Source organism: Bufo gargarizans, chromosome 5, assembly GCF_014858855.1.
Source record: "Bufo gargarizans isolate SCDJY-AF-19 chromosome 5, ASM1485885v1, whole genome shotgun sequence".
Lineage (NCBI taxonomy): Eukaryota > Metazoa > Chordata > Amphibia > Anura > Bufonidae > Bufo > Bufo gargarizans.
The window spans coordinates 328955887-328980322 of NC_058084.1; the positions used below are offsets into that span (position 1 = coordinate 328955887).

General features: G+C 42.6%; 1 protein-coding gene across 6 annotated transcripts in view; it reads left to right on the forward strand.

Moving 5' to 3' along the window:
• Positions 1-24436, forward strand: part of HIVEP1 (HIVEP zinc finger 1) — a 168171-nt gene that overhangs the window by 110237 nt on the left and 33498 nt on the right. For all 6 annotated transcript variants that reach the window (XM_044292938.1, XM_044292939.1, XM_044292941.1 and 3 more), the window contains 3 exons: positions 6688-12374; positions 13504-13628; positions 14031-14206. In XM_044292938.1, the coding sequence (XP_044148873.1) occupies positions 6688-12374; positions 13504-13628; positions 14031-14206 (5988 nt within the window). The remainder of the gene's footprint in view (positions 1-6687; positions 12375-13503; positions 13629-14030; positions 14207-24436) is intronic.

A 24436-nucleotide genomic window follows, 5' to 3' on the forward strand; every position in this document is an offset into this window, starting at 1 on the left:
TGGTGGTGTTTGGTGCTACTTTACAGAGCTACCTGTGTCCTCTGGTGGTCGATTCAAGCAAAAGGGACCACCAGAGGACCAGGTAGCAGGTATATTAGACGCTGTTATCAAAACAGCGTCTAATATACCTGTTAGGGGTTAAAAAAAATCGCATCTACAGCCTGCCATCGAACGATCGCCGCTGGCAGGCTGTAGATACGCTCTCTTACCTTCTGTTCCTGTGAACGCGCGCCTGTGTGCGCGCGTTCACAGGAAGTCTCGCGATATGACGCGTAGATGCGTGACTCTGCCTGGGACAGCTGCCTCCGGACCGCGATCCTGCGTTAGGCAGTCCGGAGGCGGTTAAAGGAATTCTCAGGGGAATCTGAAAACTAACAGAATTGGTTCAAAATAGATAAAATAATCATTACTTACCTAACCAATGCCCCACAGCTGCTATTCCGACATTGTGATCCACTTCGTGGCTCTGGGGTTGACACCCCAAAATAGCTTGAACTGCCCACTGAGCCAGTCAATGGCCCCAAGGATTGCCCACTTCAGCAAGTGATTTTTGCCATTGCCTGTGTGTTGAGCCTAGGTCGAGGAGGTAGAGAGCAGCGGTAACTGGGGAGGGATCAGTGTGACTATTGATTTTTTTCTAACTCTTTCCAACCTTTTTTAATATGCCCCTGGAAAACCTCAATACATGGTTGCAGTATGTTGGCCAGAGAGGGAGCCCCTCTTGCTACTAGGCTTTCATTCTGGATAATATAATAGGTTTCGGTGCGGAGTACCTCCCTCTATGATGTTCGTGTCTTTAAATTGTGGACAGGGATTTCCACTTGGGACAATACATTTTTCCTTTTAAATGGAACCTGTCACTGGAATGTGTGCTTTTATTGTGTAAAAAAAAACAAAAACATTTGATACATATGCAAATTAATCTGAGATGAGTCCTGTATGTGAGAGGAGTCGGGGACAGGGGACAGGGGACAGGACTCATTTCAGGTTAATTTGCATATGTATCAAATCGTTCTTTTTACACAATAAAAGCACACAGAGCTATGGGGACAGAGCTATGTGGCCATCTAGCAACCCATGTCCTCAGCTCTATACACAAAATCCCGGTGACAGGTTCCCTTTAATGATTTATTTATAATCCCAAATAGGTGACGTTTACTATGTTAATTAGACAATAATGCCACTCCTATAATACCTTGATAATTTCTTAATCTTTTGTCGGTAGGGTTAGCAGTGTAGATGAAATATAACTTTCTGGATAATGCGCAGCCTTGTAATATTGTGCATCATAGAAAATATAATGTCTAAAGCAGTGTTTCCCAACCAATGTGCCTCTAGCTGTTGCAAAACTACAACTCCCAGCATGCTGGAAGTTGTAGTTTTGCAACAGCTGGAGGCACACTGGTTGGGAAACACTGGTCTAAAGCATCCGTGATAATCCTGTGTATTGATTACCGCAGCGCTCCACTTCCTTTTGAGGAGTGCTGCTGCCTCAGGTCTGCACCTACTCTACTGCCTCACTTGTCAACTTCATGCTCTGGCTCCCTTTACATTCCCTTTACATTAATCATGAAATGTAAATCAGTATATTTGACATATGCAAATAGCCCATTCTGTTTGTAGTGCAGGGAACACCATTTGCATGATGGCTTCTTTAGCTTCTTTAGTCAGTGTTTTGCTTACAGGGTATATAACGCCATAAACAAGTCAAATAACCATAATTTATAAAGTACCCACAATACCTGGATGCCCACCTAACAAGTCATTGACCTAATGCTTACCAAATTGCACCTTGATGTAAATGTTAGAGGTTGTTCTCTGCTGGGGACCTTTTCTACAGACCCACTAATGTGGCCGGACCAGCCGTGGTAAACATCCTTGGTCTACTTTCAGTCTTTCACCGTTACCTGATTTTCCCTTCCCCCCGCTGTGCTCTGCAGGTCCTGGGTCTCGCCACATCAACATCCCGTTTAACTGCTGCAGCCGATGACTGGTCACAGCAGTGATGTGTCACCCATGTGTCATGTCACATGATGCAGATGAATGGGTGACACATCACTGCTGCAGCGGTCACGTGACCCAGTGTCAAACCGGATGTTGACGCTGGGAACCTGCAGAACCAATGGGGCAGCACTGGAGCCAGAATCCAGTGTGGGGAAATCGTGTAAGTATGATTACCACAGCGGGTTCAGCCATAGTCTGTAGAAAAGGTGAACACCCCCTTTAATACTTCATCAATGCCTCTTATGAAGCAAATCTTTTTTTTACAAAATGCTTTGCCATCTTCCCTCTTAAGTAAATAAGATATTTTATTGTTTTAGTGCTATTATCTGTTCAATCTGCAGGCAGTATGTTGTAGAACAGAAGGAGCTGAGCAGATTGATGTATAGTTTTGTGGGAAAAGATTTCTCTCACAAGCAGGGGACGTCTCCCTTCTGTAGAGTCTGCGAGCCCTGTACTGCTGTGAGGTCCTTTCCCTTACTTTTCCACTATGATCATACTTAAGCCTCATTCACACATCAGTATTTCACGGACGTGTGCTCTACGTGTTCTCCACGGACAGCACACGTCCCCATTGATTTTAATGTGTGTAGTCAGACATCAGTGTTTTTAGCACTGTCCATGGGTCCGTGTTTTTAGCACGGATGCATGCTCTATTTTGTCCGTGTTCACGGATCCATCAGGTCCATTATAGTCTATGGGTCCGTGTTGCGTCAGTGTTTCACGGATCGTTAATAAAAGTAGTTAGTTTATCAGGCTCAGAAGCACAGCGAGCTCTGACGCACCTTCATTTCCTGTGAGCCGTCCTCTCTCTTACTAGGGATGGATCTTGGCTTACAACAGGCAGTGGACTACAAATTAAGTGAAAGTGAGACCCCTAGTGGCCATGACTTTACAGCTTTTTTCAGGTGGATACAGGCAGATTTTTAAATTAAATGATTTAGAAATTTGCTAGTTGCACCCTTCTCTCTGAGAGTACAGTGAAACTTTAAACTGGGCCTGCCCCTCCATTCTAATGGAATAACAGGACCCCCACTCTTTTTGATCATTACAGCTCTCAACATTTGCCACCCCCTATTGATCTGAACTATGCTGTGGATCGGAGATAATTTTTGATGACTGGAACCTGTCACATGCAGTCCTAGAGGCAGGCAGCCGATTATAGAGCAGGAGGAGCTGAGCAGACATAGTTTCTTGGGAAGAGATTCAATACAGCGTGTAAACTGTGAAATTGTGTCCCTGACTCTGTTCTCAACTTGTCTGATGAAATGTCTCAAGCCGTTTTCAAATGAACAGTTGCTTTTTTGTTGTTGAAAGCTTTAGAGGATGAAACATTTATCCCATTTCCCATTCAACATGTTAGGTGTTATCAGGTCTTCCGATGTGTTTTTATACGATGCAGTGCGCAGTGGCATACAGTCTCTTGTACCGTTCTCCAGTTGCCCTATGTTTTTAGAGATGAAGTGTATACTGCTTCCTTTACATACAGAGCCGTGTGGGGACGCGTGTTTTGTTCTAGTATTTGTCCATGTTACCTTGAATTTGCTGCATTTTTGTTCTGCACTGTCTCTTTGTACTCCGTGCATAGTGAGCGAGAGCAGGATAGCGAGAGATGGGAACGCTGGGAAGGAGGAAGGTAGGTGTTCTAATAGTGCGTGGGCTTGAGTAGGCTAGAACTGGCTGCACTGAGAATGACTACTGTAAGAGCATAGGACTAGGATGTGTGAAGACATCTGCACCTGAGCAGAACAGGTACTTTTCCTTTATTACATATCATATACAAAAGGCTTTACACATGTATGTATAATATGTTCATAACAAATAGAAATGGTGCGTATGGTACTGTGCACATAATGAGAAGACACATTTATTTGCGTCCTTTTATCTATTTTCCATGGAAATTTTTTAATCTTCCGTTTTCCGTTTTTTGCTTGTATAGTTGTGTAGTTCAGAACTTCTGTGTTATACTGTATCATACTGCGTGTGTAGCATTATACAATCCTGAGTGTAGTTATATATATATATTTTTTTGTTTGTAATGTTTATATAATAAATATTTACTGCATTCAGTACAATGTGCTGCAGTGTTCTAGTAAATATAAGGTCAGTAATATTGTGATCAGTGCCATGGTCCCACAATGTACAATATCCATGTAGTGAAAGCCTTAGGGAAGGGAGGTAGACAGCTGTTGTGTCCCCAGTCAAGCAATACATTCAAATGCTATTGATTTAGTCGTTGCTATTTACAAGAATTAATACTTCTGCTTCTCGTTTTACAAAAAATCAAAAGAATTTGCACTGTACAAATGCAGTCCATGCCAGCCTATACAGTCTTGGCTAGTACATGTTGTAATGCAGAATGCAGACATGGTTATATACCACAGTTAGCTGGATGGTTTGTGGCTTTTATCAGCTGCACTCTTATTTATATATATATATAATATATATATAATTTTTTTTAATTTTTTTTCCCTTGCTCTGTAGTGTCCTGTTAAATTTTTTTTGTTGTCTCCATGAACATGACATTATACAAATACACACACAGCTCTGCAGCACGCGCATCATACACACAGCTCTGCAGCACGCGCATCATACACACAGCTCTGCAGCACGCGCATCATACACACAGCTCTGCAGCACGCGCATCATACACACAGCTCTGCAGCATGCGCATCATACACACAGCTCTGCAGCACGCGCATCATACACACAGCTCTGCAGCATGCGCATCATACACACAGCTCTGCAGCACGCGCATCATACACACACAGCTCTGCAGCACGCGCATCATACACACACAGCTCTGCAGCACGCGCATCATACACACCCAGCTCTGCAGCACGCGCATCATACACACACAGCTCTGCAGCACGCGCATCATACACACACAGCTCTGCAGCACGCGCATCATACACACACAGCTCTGCAGCACGCGCATCATACACACACAGCTCTGCAGCACGCGCATCATACACACACAGCTCTGCAGCACGCGCATCATACACACACAGCTCTGCAGCACGCGCATCATACACACACAGCTCTGCAGCACGCGCATCATACACACACAGCTCTGCAGCACGCGCATCATACACACACAGCTCTGCAGCACGCGCATCATACACACACAGCTCTGCAGCACGCGCATCATACACACACAGCTCTGCAGCACGCGCATCATACACACACACAGCTCTGCAGCACGCGCATCATACACACACACAGCTCTGCAGCACGCGCATCATACACACACACAGCTCTGCAGCACGCGCATTATACACACACACAGCTCTGCAGCACGCGCATTATACCCACACAGCTCTGCAGCACTCGCATTATATACACACACAGCTCTGCTGCATACATAGACAAACAGCCTTGATACACACGCACACAGCTCTGGAGTATGCATATTATACACACACAGCAGTCCAGTACCTACATTATAGACACACAGCTTTGCTGCATCCATACAAACTCTGCTACATACACATATAACTCTGCAGTACACTTATTATACACATACAGCCTGCTGCATACATACACACAAGTCTGCAACATACACATGCAGGTTTGTCATATGCATACTACACACATACACACACATACACACACACACACACACATACACATACACACATACATACACACACACACACACACACACACACACACACACACACACACACATGTTCAATAGGAATACTCCATTCTAGTCTCACATTTCTCCTCCTCCTGGTTCTGGCCTATCCTACTGATGACATCATCAAAGGTCCTGCAGTGCTCTTACTTGGAGTTTTCATCTCCTTTTAGTGCAGCTGATAGTTCTCCTGCATATGCTGATCATACAGATTGATGTCGAGCAGGGAGAGAGAGGTGTGAAGATGCATGCCCCTATCATTGATCTTGAAAAGTGTTGTATGTGCGCTCTGCTGGATCATTAAGGAAATGGGGCGGTCTGGCACTGCTGGACCACCCTGACTGTGCACTATAAGACATAGGCACTTTTTAACAAGATTGTCTCCTACAAAAAAAAAAAAAAAAGTCTTATAGTCCAAAAAATGCAGTACTACTTTAGTAGTGTTCCCTTGCTGCCACTGTTCACCCTGCTGCATATCTGTGTACACTCCGGTGCCCATCATGGCCCACTGTATTTACACCATCATGCAGGAGTTTGACAAGCTGTGGCGGCAGATATGAATATGTAAACCTATTAAAAAATTTATTTTAGCATCTTTTACAAGTGCTGATACAGAGTGAGCTTCACTATGAAGTATCCTCTGCATTGAGCTGCTTCGCAGCACTGCCATTTTGAGTGACAGTTGTACCATCCAACCAGGAGACAACTACAGCTGTCACTCCGAGCAAAGGGGTAGGGCTGTGAATCAGTACTTCACAGTGAACCTCCACCTTCATGAGCACAGCTTAGCACAATAAAAGTTCATACTCGCACTACTCCTGATAGTAAATCTTTGCAGAAAGTACTATATATTCACTCTGCTCTCTGTGGCCCTATCCTACCTTTGCATGGTCAGACTCTCTTTAATTATGCTGGAATTGTGTAGTGGCATTGTCCTTTTTATGATTGCTCTGAAAATTTTTATATTTGGTATTCACTTTCTTACTTTTAACAACTATTGCTGGTGACCTCTTCTAACAAACCATTTTTTTTTTCTCACATTGCAGAAATAGTTGCTGTTGGCTCCCGAAGTTGTTTTGATACTGTTAAAGGTGTCAAAAGGAAAAAAATTGTCACAGAAAATCATTTGAAGAAAATACCGAAATCTCCACTAAGGAATATTTCTAAGGAGAAGCAGAAGCATGATATAGAAGTTTGCACGTCACAAAGTGCTGCTCCATCAGGATCTAGTCATTCAAAAAGCAAAGAACCCTTTCTGCACAATCAAAACACCAAGGAAGGCAAAGGGACAAGTGCTGGGCTTAACAATCGGCCTGTAAAGTCTGGCATTTCAATGCAGGCTAGAAAACTCTCTATTCCGCCAGACTTATGTAACGGAAGAAGTGAAAACTTTAACTTTGGTAGCAAAATGACTTTAATAAAGGAAAGCTCTACTGCCGGTTCAATACCAGTAAATATGAAAAGTGCAAATATCACCTCTGAGAATATAAATAAGCAGTACCTGAGTGAAAATTCCGCTTTTGATGTCTTATTAAAGGCCATGGAGCCTGAACTCAACTCGTTGAATCAGTCACGGGCTCCTTGTGGTACCCAGACTGAAAAACAAGGTCATAAGAGTGAAGCACCTTTAGTAACGCATTCATCTTCCACTCCATCTTCTGAAAGGGAGACAAGTGCTAGCTATTTCCATCATCATCGAACTGCTGAACTTGATCAGTCTTGTACATCAGCCAAGAGCTCCCCACACACCCAGGTTCATTCAGGTGGTGAGGAAGAATTTCAAAAGCAGCAACCTCCTACCTGTCACAACTACTCTAGTGTTGTAGACGTTACCAAACGTCAGGTTTACCATATAGCTGTAACTTCTTCAGTAGTAAATACTTCTCCAGTAACTCAGGTTCTTTCATTGCCAGGAAGTTCTTCTATAGCTAATTCTTCAAATATTTCGTTAAATAACACATATAGTGTAACTCAAGTAGCTTCACGTATCACAGGGGAGCAAATGTGCAATATTGTTTTGAAGGATCAAAAACCTAAAAAACAAGGTAAATATATATGTGAATATTGTAACAGAGCTTGTGCAAAACCCAGTGTCCTCCTTAAACACATTCGTTCGCATACTGGAGAACGCCCATACCCTTGTGTGACATGTGGGTTTTCATTCAAGACGAAAAGCAATCTGTACAAGCACAAAAAGTCCCATGCACATGCCATTAAGCTTGGGCTAGGCGTGCGTACAGAAACAGGAGGTATGCTCCTTTCACAAGATTCTGAAAAAGCACTTTTTATTGGTTCAGATGTAGATGATAGTGGCGAAAGTGATGAAGAGTATACATCAGAAGAAAGGCAAGAAGATCAAAATCTTCCTTGTGTAGAGTTCCCAGAAAGTGTAAAAATGTCATCCGAGAGTCTAAAAGAAGGACGGTCTTCCTCAAATAGCCCTGTAGCAATGTTACAAGACAATATTTTGCAAGAGAAGCAAACTGAAGTAAAACCAGCAGAATTACCAAAAGTTGTTGTTTATCCTGTTAGTGTTTCTCCGTTAAGAGCCGACAGTCCTAAAGTTTTAGAGTGTACTAACGAACAGTTCATAGCACAAATGCCAGACCTAAAAATACAAAATAAGACTCCAAATGTTTTGCAAATGTGCTCATTAAGTCAAGTAGAGCAATCCTCTCATAAAATGTGCAAACTAATTCAAGACGAAAGTAAGCAGCCAACTAGCATAAATGCTCATGCACAGCTGCAGAGACAGCAGGCCACAGATTGCTCCCAAGATCAACAGAGCAAATGTCTTTTGAGCCCAAGAAGCTTGGGGAGCACTGACTCTGGTTATTTCTCCCGGTCAGGGTCAGAGAGTGCAGATCAAGCAATGATCTCTCCTTCCCCTTTTATAAAACGTCTGCCCTCATCTGAGAAAGATTTTTCCAAAAATGTAAGCACCATGACACACACACATGTCACAGGAGCAGTATTGGTACAACCATGTATTGAGAATCCACCTGTTGTCACTGGAATAATGAGGCCACCAATGGGAACAAAAACTCTTGAAGAGCGTATTTCAAAATTAATATCGGACAATGAGGCTGTAGTTGATGACAAACAGTTAGACAGTGTAAAGCCAAGGAGAACATCTTTGTCCAGAAGAGGCAGCATAGATTCACCAAAGTCTTATATATTTAAAGATTCCTTCCAGTTTGATCTAAAACCTGCAGGAAGACGCACTAGCTCAAGTTCAGATATACCAAAGTCCCCATTCACTCCAACTGAAAAATCAAAGCAAGTTTTTTTTCTTTCTGTTCCATCACAATATCCTTCTATTGACTGTTTGCCAATTACAAGAAGCAATTCTATGCCCACAACTGGGTACTCAGCTATTCCTCCAGTAATACCAGCCTCTCATCCTCTCAGAGGTAGTCAGTCATTTGATGACAAAATAGGTTCTCTTTGCGATGATGTGTTTGTTTCAGGACCTTCTACACCTCAACATACAGTCCACCCTCGTACACTTGTTAGACAGGCTGCTGTGGAAGACTCGGCCACTGAACACTGTGGCTTGGGACCTGCGCGGTCTGTTGATGAAAGTTATCCTACAAGCAAATCTATACAGGATGTTATGCTACCTAGAAGTAAGTCTTTTGTTCAAGGCACCAGTCTAGACAAAATAAAAAAATCCCATCAGGGTCGGGGTACGATGTTTGAATGCGAGACATGCAGAAACAGATATAGAAAATTAGAAAATTTTGAAAATCATAAAAAGTTTTACTGCTCTGAATTACATGGACCAAAGAGCAAAACAGCTGCCCGAGAAACGGATCATAGTGTACCATCAAACTATTCCCAGTCTCAAATGTTTCATTATAGAGTTGCTAATAATACAGGTACTTTGGAGCAGCCACTCCCTATCCGTAAACGTAGAAAGATGAAAAGTGTGGGGGATGATGATGAACCCCAGCCAAGTGAATGTCGTTCTGTCCCTGAAAATATGGAAGCCCCAAGCTTACCCAGTGTCAAAGCCTCATCCACAATTACCATATTAGGCTCACAGTCCTGTTCTGTATCAATGCTAAATCAACAAATACAGTTAGTATCACGATGCACAGAACCCAAAACTAATGTCCAGGTGTCTGCCATGGAAAAAAATAATAATTTAGTTCTAAAGGAAAATGTTGAACTGAAATGTCAAGGAACTGGTATTTCCGTAATTCAACACACAAATTCATTGAGCAGGCCAAGTTCATTTGAGAAATCAGAGTCTGTTGAGCGTGTTTCACCTGGGCCGTTAAGTGAAATTCAAAAAAGTAATGTAAAAAGCCCCTTAAATGCAGTTGGCATCATTCAAGAAGAGAGAACTACTGTTACTTCTCAGATTAGTACTAGTGGATCACTTGACGTAAGTAAGCCTGACGACACCAATGATCATCATGCTGTGCTTGCAGAAAGAACTGGCGCCTCTCAATCACGTCTTGTTCGTCAGCATAACATTCAGGTTCCAGAGATCTTGGTTACAGAAGAACCGGATAAAGATCCAGAAATTCAAACTAATGATCCAGAACTCCAAGAAAAATTTACATGGCCACAACGGAGTGGGAGTCTTTCCAGTTTGCCGACAGAAAAGCTCCCTCCAAAAAAGAAACGAATTCGGCTTGCTGATCTAGATAACTCATCTGCTGAATCTAGTTTTGAGTCAACTATTTCAAGAAGTTTAAGTCGTGAGAGCAGTTTATCTCGCACTTCGAGTTTTTCAGCTTCATTTGAAAAAGATGAATCTTCAAAATCAGAAAGTTTCTCAAAAACAGAGAGCATAAATAAATCATCAGAATTTCTTACAATTCCAACTGGCTTAAATGCATTTGGTACTCCAAGGGAAATGAGAAGAGCAGCCTCAGAGCAAATAAACTGTACACAATCATCTATGGAAGTCACGGACTATAGAAGTAAATCCTTTGACTGTGGAAGTATGTCCCGTTCACGGTCTATGTCTCCAATAAACATTATGACTTCAAGATCTTCTCTCGTATGTAGCGCAAGTAGTGGGCACGTTCCTCTGTTAGAAAGGAGGAGGGGACCACTTGTAAAACAGATATCTTTAAATATCTCAGAAAGAAGTGTTTCTCCAGGTAAATCCAATGTTACCCTGTCAGAAAATCCTGCGTTAACACAACAAAATGTACATAATATAAACCGAACTTTAACAGAAGTAAGTGTATGCTCTAAAGAAAACAGTAGACATACACACGTAATTGACCAACAATTAGCTGATAAGTCAAAGCTTGCCAAAGTTCAACTTTCTGACAGCAGGTGCTCTGTAAGTTCATTGAAAACAGATTTTCCAACTGGTATGCAAAATACAACTAAAGGAGACAATAAAGAGAAGAATGTGCTACCGCATAAGAAATATGAATGTAAGCCAAATTTTACTCCAAAATATCAACTAGAATGTCCAAAACCTCAGGAGAGACAATTCTGTTCTATCAAGCCTGTTACCATAATTTTGCCAAATAGTCCTTCTAGAGAGAGTGGCATTGCGTCTCAGAATTTAAAGGCTGCTGTTACAGATGGTTTGTCCAATATTTGTCCTACTGTTCAAAAACAAAATAAATTGTATTGTAATTATCAGTCTAGTCAGTCAGTAGTTGTGCCAGTCCATAACTATAGCAGTTCTTTATATTATGGGTTTTCTGCGGTTACATCTGTTCCTGAGATTTTAGTCACTCAAGATCAAGGAAATCCCATTGTTTGCAAAGTGAGTTCAACTCTTGTAGCAGAGACAGTAGACCTAATGTACATGCCAAAGTCTCAAGAAGAGCACAGCAGGGCATTGGCTGGATCTGTTAGAAATTTTGAAAATTGTCTTCCTCCATCTGTGCCACAAAAAGTGCCACTAGCTGGTCTTGTTCCCCAGCAAGAGACCTCAGCTTCAAGTAAGCGAATGCTCTCACCTGCAAACAGTCTGGACATTGCAATGGAAAAACAGCAAAAACGTGTAAAAGATGAAAGTGGGGCTGCATGCAATACGAATAGCCAACAGGTGCATTTGTTGAGTATGAAGGCAGCTGAACCTGTCAAGCCAAGAAAGCCAACACTTGTTAGACAATTCTGCACTACAGATCCTGGTGAAAGCTTAGACAGCGATATTTCCCAAATGAGATCTAGTCCTGAGAATCATTCTCCTGGAGGACAGCTGACCAAATTCCATTCATCGCCAAAATCTGTCTCTGATGGGAAAGAGATAGAAGAGTATGAGCAAGTTAAATCTATAGAAGCAGTTCCAACTGTACGAATGTCACCAGAGCCTTTTCCTCTAAGTACACAGACAAGTTCTTTAAAGTCTTCATATAGTAGTCAAGAGAGGAGATCACCTGTTACTTCTAAAGCAATTCATATTCAAGGCCAGGTAAAACTCACTGCTGCAATTTCTTCTGTTAATGCTGGGGATATGCACCGTCTGTCCTTTCCAAGTCTCAAAACATCAACAAGTTTTACTTGGTGTTACCTATTGAAGCGAAAGCCAATACACCTTTCTCAAACTGACCAAAAGACTTCTGCCTATGCTTCCTGGACTATTAGTTCCAATAACCCCAATCCACTTGGTTTACCCACCAAGGTGGCACTTTCTCTGCTTAATTCAAAGCAAAAGGGTGAAAAGTTCATCTTCACCTTGGTGAAAAACTCCCATCAAAAACACGACGTCTTGGTATATTCAAGCAAATGGAAAAGCAATTCAAAAAAGGTAACTGTCCCACTGTGACAATATATGTATATATTGTCTGATTTAGTTCAGTATTGGTATAGACTGAAGTTCTTAATTTACATGCACCATTGTAATAAACCATAAATATCTGTGTTCTGGGTACATCTCTTTATTATAAAAAAAAAATATATATATATAATTTTGATTTCATTTGGCTTGTTAAATATATCCTTTGCATGAAAGGTTTTTTGAGACCAGGACCACTTTGTATGTGCAGGGGTTAAAAAATGTGTTTTCATTGCTCCAAGCTCCCTTCTTCTTTGCTTTTGGTCCCCGATTCACCGTAAGTGTGATGTGCTGTGTACAGAAATGGGCACTTGGGCAATAGAGTGGCAGGAGTGACTTGTGTGTAGACAGCACTTTTCATTCCAGCGGACCATGGAGGAGAAGGGAGCTTGGTGCTGGAACCGGAGAGGCAGTTTTAAAGGGTTTGTCACCCCAATTTTCGCTATTAAACAGGCTGACATTATAGATGTGAAAATGTCACCTGAATTTAACTCTGCCGTGTAGATCTCGCGCCTGTGCCATCCCGTTCAGTATTCGGCACTGGCGGCCGGCTTTCTCACTGCGCCTACACCGAACACTGAATGGGACGGCACAGGCGCGAGATTTACACGGCAGACTGGGCCAGCAGTAGAACCAACGCTGGCCTGGCCCTGTCAATCAAGACAGAAGGGCGTGGAAATGAGGTGGGCGAACGGAGCCTCTAGGAGCAGACTTAAATAAACGGGGGCAGACTTAAATAAAAGAAATGCAGAGTTAAATTCAGGTGACATTTTCACATCTATAATGTCAACCTGTTTAATAGCGAAAATTGGGGTGACAGAAACCCTTTAACTGCTCTACTCTGCTGCACATATGGAAAGGGGTTCCCATTCTCTGAGAACCACATTAAGGATTGGATATGTTGATTTATTATATTGCTGTTGGTAGAGCGCATTTGCTATATATCCGTAAATAAGAATTCAGAATAAGTTTTGTATCTACAGTATGTTTTGCAGAGATCTTTGTATTTTCCTGTTCCCTTCAATGACCATATCTGACTAAGTTACAATTTGTAATAATAGTGTGTTGCCTCCATAACTGTTGTTCTAAATTTCTTGTATAGTCCCCTCACCACAAGCCTTGCAATCTGCTGGATGGTCAAAAAAGTGTCGATACGAGTACAGAACAAGATAAAGAACCTTTCCAAAATCGAAGTGAGCCAAGAAGAGTGAAGATTTTTGATGGAGGGCAAGTCTTTATTTTTGTGCATACTGTACATGTGTGTAGGCTCAGATATTGGTCTCATTTCTTTGCTCCAGTTAAGGATGGAGTTCTTAAAAACAAAACAAACAAAAAACACCCCAAATGCTTCCTGATCTGTCCGATTTCCTTCACTCACATAGTTTTAATGGAGTGGCCACAAACCCGCTCAACTGCTGTTTCATCCAAACACTTCCTTGCCGCAGTTATGTGGCTAGAGGGACGGGGACTGGGTCCCTGCTCTAGCAATCAGTTGAGGTCCCAGCAGTTTGTGGATAAGTAATGATTGTGTTCTGTTATACCCTTTTAAGTGATCTATGCAAGATTTTACTCTCATCTTGTTGTTAATCCTTCACCTTTTATGTTAATGGAGATATCATGTCACAATAGGTACAAGTCAAATGAAGAATATGTTTACGTGCGTGGCAGAGGGAGAGGAAAGTATATTTGTGAAGAGTGCGGAATAAGGTGCAAAAAGCCTAGCATGTTGAAGAAGCATATTCGTACGCACACGGATGTCCGGCCATACCACTGCAACTACTGTAACTTCTCCTTCAAGACAAAAGGTGTGCTAATTCACATTTTATTTTCTTCACTTTCTGTGGTAGCAGATTTGTTTTCTGTATCTATTTAAAGGAGTTCTCGAAGACCAGGAACCCCTTTTTCATGTGGGCAGAGATCAGGGATTAAAAAAAATAATCACCTGTCATTGGTCGCTCGGTTTCTCTGCTTCCAGACCCTGATGACCTCAGCAGGGGCAGCACTGAAGCCATTGATTGGCTGGTAGTGGTCATATGTGTACAGGCGATATGCCAGACTTCTGGTCCCTACACCCTGCACCCTGCCTGGCCAAATCAAAAGGGAACCCCTTTAAATAAAAGATAATGTGCGATAACTAATATTACAGACATAAAGGCCAGGTTGTCTCTTTATTATTTATTTTACCTCTTTCTACTGGCTGGCAGTATCTCCTATAACAGCTGCCAGTTACTCTTAGGGCTCTCAGACCATCACATCAGAATTATCTTATTACTTTTAATAATGCTGGTAGTTCACTGACAAGTGGCAAACCACTGATGGTGACAGGAAACCAAGGAAATATCGGGCACATTTAGTAATCCTATTCTGGAGATGGCATAACCTGGGACAGGCTGTCTAGACACGTACCAAATTTATAACAGGGGCTTGGGTTGAATGATAAAACTGGTACATGGCCAGACACTTTTGTCTAACTTTATACCATCTATTCGTTGGTATACTTTGAGACAGAATTTAATCCCAGATTAGTAAATGTAGATCTCTATACGATAGGAATCGACCGATTATCGGATTTACCGATATTATCGGCCGATATTCAGGATTTTGAGCGCTATCGGTATCGGCATCTATTTTGCCGATATTCCGATAGCATATGGGGAACACAGATCGCGCTGCTGACAGCGCTCTCCATGTTCCCCTTAGCAGCACAGGGGAGAAGGAGCAGTGTCTCCTCCCCCTGTGCTGCTGCTGCTGCCGCCAATGAAAGGACAGGGGACAAGAGGAGGGGAGGAGCTATGGCCACTGCGCCACCAATGAAGCTTAAACTCTCATTTATTCATATACAGGAGGCGGGAGCTGCAGAATCACATAGCCGGCTCCCGACCTCTATGAGCTGTAGCTGCGATCTGCGGCAGTTAACTCCTCAGGTGCCGCGGATCGCAGCTACTGCTCATAGAGGTCGGGAGCCGGCAGCCAGCTCCCGCCTCCTGTATATGAATAAATTAGAGATTAAGCGCAGTGCGCCCCCCCTCCCCCCCCCAGTATTAAGCATTGGTGGCGCAGTGCGCCCCCCCTCCCCCCCAGTATTAAGCAGTGGTGGCGCATAGGGCCCCCCACCCCAGTCGCAGTGCGCCCCCCCACAGGATCCCCTCTCCCCTGCTCCTCCGATCGGAGCCCCAGCAGTGTAATGCTGGGGCTCCGATCGGTTACCATGGCAGCCAGGACGCTACTGAAGCCCTGGCTGCCATGATAAGCTCCATGCTGCTGTGTGCACAAAGCACACAGCAGCAGGGACAGTGTGAGCTCCTATTCACCCTGATAGAGATCTATCAGGGTGAATAGGACAAGGTTCTAGTCCCTAAGGGGGCTAAAAGTTAGTTAAAAAAAAATAAAGTTACAAAAATAAAAATAAAAACACCAAAATATTAAATATAAATGAAAAAGAAAGATTTACAAAAAAAAATACACATTAACAATAAACATTAATTTTCAGCAGATTTGTGGGAATTTTTATTTTTTTTTCAAAAATGAAAATTCCCAGAATATCGGTATAAATTATCGGCTATCGGCCTGAAAGTTCACAAATTATCGGTATCGGCCCTAAAAAAATCAATATCGGTCGATCCCTACTATACGATACAGTAATATTACAGATAACACTGAACATGCCGTGATTCCAAACTGAGCACAAAGCAACACATCACATCGCAACTTTAACCCCTTAAAGGGAATCTGTCACTAGCGACCTGCATATCAAACTGTTTGCATAGACACATAACTGTGGTTCACCTGATTAAAAACACTGTTTTTCTTTTGTGTGGCTGTTTCCTGGACTCCCATAGCAGTGAATGGAGATGACACCGCACATGCGAAGTGTGCTCTCCTTCTCTTCTGGGTCCCCGTTCTGGAGATAGGTGATGATTCCTCCTCTGGGACCTACACCTGTATGGCATTTTTGGCATATCCTAGTGATATGCCATAAATCCTAAGATGAGACAGCCCCTTTAACTTGGTTTTAACCTTTTATTTTAGTCCCTCAGTGTTATTTTAGAGTAATGACCTGCTTACCATGTTGTAATAGTACGTCATTTGGTGGGACAGATTTAGAATGTATTTTATTTATTTTATTTGTTTATATGGCACCAACATACTCCGCAGTGCTTTAGAGACAGTAGCATAACGCTGTCCCCAATGGAGCTCCCAATCTATGGTCCATATCAGTATGGCCTCTTTCACACGAGCATGTCCGGATAAGGTCCGGATGCGTTGCGGCAAACCTGCGCGAGTAGGTATCCAATTGCAGTCAGTTTTGACTGCGATTACAATCCATTGTTCAGTTTTTATCACGCCGGTGCAATGTGTTTTGCACGCGCGTGATAAAAAACTGAATGTGGTACCCAGACTCTAACTTCTTCACAGAAGTTCAGGTTTGGGTTCAAGGTTGTATTATTTCCCCCTTATAACATGGTTATAAGGGAAAATAATAGCATTCTGAATACAGAATGCATAGTACAATAGGGCTAGAGGGGGTAAATATATATATAAAATAATTTAACTCGCCTTAATCCACTTGTTCGCGCAGCCGGCATCTCTTCTGTCTTCTTCTTTGAGGAATAGGACCTTTTGATGACGTCACTGCACTCATCACATGGTCCATCACATGACCCTTTTTACCATGGTGACGGATCATGTGACGGACCATGTGATGAGCGTAGTGACGTCATCAAAGGTCCTATTCCTCAAAGAAGAAGACAGAAGAGATGTCGGCTGCGCGAACAAGTGGATTAAGGTGAGTTAAATTATATATATTTTTTTTTTTAACCTCTCCAGGCCTATTGTACTATGCATTCTGTATTCAGAATGCTATTATTTTCCCTTATAACCATGTTATAAGGGAAAATAATAAAGATCGGGTCCCCATCCTGATCGTCTCCTAGCAACCGTGCGTGAAAATCGCACCGCATCCGCACTTGGATGCTTGCGATTTTCACGCAGCCCCATTCACTTCTATAGGGCCTGCGTTGTGTGAAAAACGCAGAATATAGAACATGCTGCGATTTTCACGCACCGCACAAGTGATGCGTGAAAATCACTGCTCGCGTGCACAGCCACATAGAAATGAATGGGTCCGGATTCAGTGCGGGTGCAATGCGTTCACCTCACGCATTGCACCCGTGCGGAAATCTCGCCCCGTGTGAAAGAGGCCTATGTCTTTGGAGTGTGGAAAGAAACCAGAGTAACCAGAGGAAACCCACACAAGCACAGGGAGAACGTGCAAACTCCATGCAGAGGTTGTCCTTGTGTCTGATTCAAACCAAGGGCCACAGCTCTGCAAGGCACCAGTGCTAACCACTCAGCCACCATGCTGCCTAGCTAATTTTTTTCATATTTCCAGTTTTAAGAGTGACCTCTTCTCATGCTATACTAAAATATTCATATCAAATACAGACATTTTGATGCTCACCATAAACAGAGCAGGTTTTGGGATCCAATTGGAAAATACATTCCAAAAAATATATTAAATTATTTGCCATCTGACCAGAAAGTCTGAGTGTTTATGCATTTCCTTCATAGTTTTCCCTACTAATAGAAATCTGCTTCAACTGCTGCATGTCTAAATCCTGACCTAGGCCTCTCGCCCAGTTAAACCAGTACTCTCTGCTCTGCACTGATGAGGGGCAATCACCCCGAAACAGCTGTCTGCAGATGAGGTGCTGGCTTATTTAATATCAGTCCTGTCTCAAGGCCTATTTAAAGGTTTGAACATTGACTTATTGGATAGCTGCCCTACATCTGGTGGCATTAGAGGCAGAGCTTGTTAAAGGGTTTGTCCGAGTTATTTTTTTATTCTTTCTATGTTTCTAACTGGGCAAATGTAACAGCTTTCCAATTAACTCACCTTATCTCCAGTGGCTGGTTTCTCAGATCTCACTGAGGGTCACATGACCTGTGATGTCAGCTTCTCTCCCTGCTCTGATAATGTTCCTGCACAAGGCAGAGAGATCTGTACACGAGACGTCACTGTGCTGGCCACGCCCCCTGCACTGCTGGCTGCAGTTTATTGCTCTCTCCCACGATTCTTAACCCCTTCAGCTGCACAGACTCAGGGCTGAAGTGTTTACTGTGTAGCTGCAGGCAGTGAGGAGACAAATGCTGGGCACAGGGGCTGAAAGAGAAGTTCTGCAGAGCATTGCAGGTAGGGGGAAGATTCTGTGTGTAGCAGTGTCCTTATACAGCTGGGACTTGTAGTTCTACACATACAACATGCTGCTGAGTCTCCCAGCAGGCAGACATGTCACTCAGGGCAGCTCTTGTATTCACTCCCTTAGCAGAGCAGGGGGAGGGGCAAAGATTGTTTGTTTGTTTGTTTGTTTTTATTGCAAGTAAACATAGGGCCAGAAGAGAACCAGGGAAAAGAGGAAATAGATATTTTTTTGCCTAAAACTTGCTTAGCTTAGTTCTATATCGCTGACCATCAGATTTACAGTGCTATATCTTTTTCCATAACTCAGACAACCCCTTTAAGAGCTCATTTGCATCCCTTTCTTCCCTCAATCCAGCCTTACACAACACTTGTTTCCTGAAATATAACATTTAACATGCCTCCAAATAAAGAACCCATTAGTAAATTCCTCTGAATACAATAACATTTTTATAGAAGCAGATTTTACATTAACATTTATTTATGGGCTTGCTTTATTCAGAGGGACATTTTAATTGTGGAAAAACAACGGGCCTTTCCGCAAAGTGTAGTGCTAACCTTAGACGCACACAATATGCTAGAATTCTGCACTGTGGTATTGGGGGTTTTACTTTCATAAAACCAAAGGGGGTCACAAAACCATAAAGCCCTCCCTCAGGTAGGTTTCTTCTCCATCTACCACATATGAAGGGTTCTCCAGCCATCCATAAAAGCCACATTTGTATACAGGTGGTGACACTACTCCATAGACTAATTGGGATGAGTTTAACATTTTTTAAAGGGAACCTGTCATGTGGATATTTGATTATAATCTAACTAATTATATACAATCATTGGAAAAGAATTGTGATGGCACACTCCCATTTGGATTGAATTAAGAGATATTTAATGTTAAAAATATTCGATTAAGGATGATATTTGTTTAGGTCAATATAAAAAGAAAATTGATAAAAAATAAATAAATGAGTAAAAAATGTTGGCATAAAAATATATGATAAGGTAGAGTGACTACTCAAGGTGTTTATTGATTTAAAGTCTATTGGACAAAGGTGTATATTCCAATGGGTAATATTGGACGGGATCTAGGTTTCCCTAGGATTGGAGCTGGTGTCCAAATGTTTAAAAGAGTTCTTTTAGAAGGTCCTGGAATCAGTAAGTATACAAGTATACAGTCAAATAAGCCGAACAGTAGATGTTGGTTCACTTCTGTGAAGTAGTGATGTTCTTGAAAGGTGTGCAGTATATTCGCATAAAGGATCCAATAAGTTATAGGGCAAAAAGCCGTGCAAAAATAGAAAAAAAATGCTCAGTTGAGTAAAATACGTTGTGCACAATAAAATATTAACTCTTTAGCATACAAGTGTTCTTAAAAGCATGTTCTTAAAACCGTGAAACACACACCATATAGATAATCTTCATATACTGCAACGTTATAGAGTAGCTGCCGGTGTGGATACAACAGTATTGGGTCCTGTATTCACCGGGTTCTCAAGTGTTATAGCGTCCGCCTTTTAGGCCTAGTTCACACGACCGTATGGCCTTTTCAGTGTTTTGTGATCCGTTTTTCACTGATCAGTTTTTGTTTCCGTTGTGTTCCCGTTTCTGTTCCGTTTTTCCGTTCCGTTTTTCCATATGCCATGTACAGTATACAGTAATTGCATAGAAAAAATTGGGCTGGGCATAACATTTTCAATAGATGGCTCAGAAAAAAACGGAATGGATACGGAAGACATACGGATGCATTTCCGTATGTGTTCCGTTTTTTTTGCGGACCAATTGACTTGAATGGAGCCACGGAACGTGATTTGCGGGCAATAATAGGACATGTTCTATCTTTCAACGGAACGGAAATACGGTTACGGAATGTGTTTGCGGAACCATTGAAATGAATGGTTCCGTATACAGAACCCAAAAAAACGGCCCGTACACTTGCCAAAAAAACGTTTCGTGTGAACTAGGCCTTAAAGAGAGAGCGACTCTCCTGTTAGATTTCTAATTCACTTGAATTTAGATGTAAACTCTCCCGATATTCTTATTACATATAGCTGTTATTGTTGGCAAAGTACATATATTGTAATACGGAGGAACAGTAAAAGGTGTAATTTACTTTACCCCTCTTCAATCTGTTACGGTGTCTTCCATTCTGCAAGGACCTGCGTGGCGTCCCACGTGATCACTTGCCTTACCATGTGATGCTGCACGTGATGGTGATGCGGCCTGACGTCACATGGTAGTTGGTTCCTGATTGGTCAATCTTCTTAGCTGTGGGAAATTTCAAAGAATATTGCGGTGGCGAATATTTTCATCCGATTATTTTCAGTTTAATATAGTTGTTTTCCTTATGGTCCTCACTGCTTCCTCAGACCAGACGCGTTTCGGGACACTTTCTGGTCCCTTCCTCAGTGCTCAATTCTTTTCCAATTTAATATATCCTCACGGTTTTTGTACCGGTGATTGGGCACCTCTATCCATACTGACCGACTGGTGAGCCTCAGGGACACTTCTATTTATAACTATATACAATCATTAACTACTAAAAAGTACCTTAGATGTATTCACTTACTGGTGCGACAGATGGTTACCTCATAATAGACCCACAAAGATGCCGCATGCTGATTTGAGTCCAGCGTGATGTCAGTGAGTCCAGAGTTTTTATAATTCAGAGCTATAGCCACTCCCCTGCCCACCTGCTGCTGATTCATATGGAAAAAAAACTGTCAATCAGCAGCAGGTAGGCAGGGAAAGTCAGGAGCTCATGAATATTCAGGACTCATAATTATGTGCTAGAGCTTTTAAATACAAGATGTTGGCAGATTGACTGAGTCAATTAAAGAAAGTGACCCAGCATTTTGCTAAGGGAATCAGTCACTTATTTATGTTGCCCTTAGTTAGGACACCATAAAACTGGTGACAGGTTCCCTTTAAGTGTTGCATGGTGAATGGTGACTGCATTAATCTCCATCTCTGTATACACATGACTGTTAGGCCCTGTTCAGATCACCTTAAGCCCTGCATTCCGCATAAACGTGAGGAAGAGCTCTCAGCATATATGCTACACATATCCAAATGGCTTCGTTCATCCAACGGTGTGTAAAAGTGTATATCTTTATATCGTGTAACATGCAGTATTTTATTTTATTTTTATTTTTTTGCATGGCAGTCTGCCTAGGCTTATAGAGTGGAATACAGAGCCACCTGTTAGTGGTTTTGTCCAACATACACCTTTAACATGTATGTTTGACAGAAGGTTTTTATGTCAAATGAACAGGGTCTTAATGTGCCTGTTGTCACATGTTGGTGTTCACTATTTTAAGAACTGCTGGTTCTTAATCAACCAGAGGAGCTCTTAATGCCACATATGTCAATATAGCTGAGCTGGGTCCTCTGTAAATGGACTTTTAATGGCACAAAAGGCAAAATTACAGTAGTTTTCGCTTTATAAGACGCACCTGATTATAAGACGCACCTAGGTTTTTGAGGAGAAAAATATTTTGAACCAAAAGGTGTGCTTTTGGTGGATTTTGAACTAATGGTGGTCTGGGGATACCATTGTTATGGGGGATCTGTGGCTGACGCACTGTTATGGGGGATCTGTGGCTGACGCACTGTTATGAGGGATCTGTGGCTGACGCACTGTTATGGGGGATCTGTGGTTGACACACTGTTATGGGGGACCTGTATTACACCAGGCCCCGCGTGCAGCAGTCTCTTTGTATGTAAAGTCTATTTCTTTAATGCTGAAGCAATCGCTCTCCTTTGATAAACTAGCCTAATCATCTGAAACAGTACTCACTATGAATGCAGCGGTCTGGCCGGCTCGTGACATCACTCAGTCAGTAACGCTCCTCCCACTTTATTAATGAAGCAGCATCAGAAGCGCGACTGACTGACTGACGTCACGCGCCGGCCGGACCGCTGCATTCATAGAGTGAGGACTGTTTCAGGCGATTAGGCTAGTTTATCAAAGGAGAGCGATTGCTTAAGCATTAATGAAATAGACTTTACATGCAAAGAGACTGCTGCACAGTGACTCCATCGGGCCCCATCTCGAGTTGCCAGCCTCCAGCCCGTCCTCCCGCCCCGCTTAACTGTAACTGATGTATCGCCAGCCACGCTGTGCAGCACACCGGCCCACGATACATCAGTGCGAGCCATGTAAAAATGACACCATCGCTTTATAAGACGCACTGCCATTTTCCCCCCACTTTTGTGGGGGAAAAGTGCATCTTATGAAGCGAAAAATACGGTATATATCAGTTGTGTTCACCAGACCACACAAGAGTTTCACAGGCCTTTTTACAGCAAAATTAGCACAGTCTCTGAACCTCGAAAGACCCCCATTAAAACAGATCCACCATAGCAATCATGGCTGCAATATAAATTGACAATACCATTTGTAGAATAAAAAAAAAATATATATATACGAAAAATGGCGGCACTGACTGCAAAAATGGAAAAAGTGGGTGCACGTTCCGGGGGAATCGACCTCTTACCCCAATCAATGAATCCAGAAAAAGGACGGCACTCCGTTCTTGTTGAAGTAAAATTTAGTCTTTAATCAACCTTGCGGTACAACGTTTCGGCTCCAATACTGAGCCTTTCTCAAGCACAAATACAAATCAAGTGTCTGCAGTTATATGGGTGAGTTAATTGAATTACAAATCATGTGATCACTACACGTCCCACCCCAAGGGGCGTGTTCAAAGCTAACCAATACATAAACATGGTTACATAAAATACATGTGCAAAAAGTAAAGCGAATGTCATCAGTTACATATATCAGATATTGATACAGTGTGAAACACCAATCAAGTGCGTGCATCAGACATTTGCAAACTTATAATGAATAAAAAAAAGGAAGAGGGCGGACCCATCGGCTGCACACTTAAACAAGTACACAGCCGGTGGATGCGTCCAAAGCGTGTAAGACATGCTGAGGGAGGAGCTGAGAGACGAGTCAAAGGACACTTAAAAATTGAAAGCCACAGCTATGCAATCACTGGATCCTATGTAAATTGAAAACCGCAGCTGTGCGATCGCTGGGTCCCGTATCCAACTCACTGCTGTCTCGGCCTGGCACCAGGAAGGGGATGATGTCTGTTGTCAGTCGCCATGAGTCATCAAAGACCGCCCTCCGCTACGTCACCACTACGTCATTGCATCCGGCCTAGGTGCTTCACGGCGCACGTCCCGTTCACGTCCCATCTCGGGACGCCATCTTAGAGACTGGAAAGATGCCCTTTACCCGTATCTGTACACCAATAATGAGGTACATCAGGGTATAGCAGACCAGACCGGCACGGACAGCCCGGAAACCAGATTGTCCTCATGCCATGCCTAGATTGGAGTCCACCATCACAACGATAAACGTTATGTATAGGGGGTTATCCATCACAGGTGTCCGGTCGCTTACATACCCAAGAGGGTTCTCCTCCAATTTGTACCCAGGTGTTACAGGGAGCAAATCTAAACTAGATAGATGATAGAACAGCCGTGACACCATGTCGGCCCAGCCGTGGTGCCCCTGGTGCGTGCCAGATCGAACAGTGAAAAATACCAATATGAAAACAAAACAAAAAAGAAAAGGAAAAAAAGCATAACTGTCAGAGGTATCAGCCTCCTGTATATAATAATGTGTCAACTTCGTCCTCAGACTCCACCCCTCCGCATGGTAAGTGCTGGTGATCTGTGGACAAAAAGAAGAAAAAAGAGGAAGAATCAAATTTACTGTTGATTCAACAGTTTTTAATAAATACATATTCTGCGTGTACACAAACACCTAGGCATAATCTGCATGCCACAGAGGGCAAGCCACTCATCACAACACCTCTCCAAA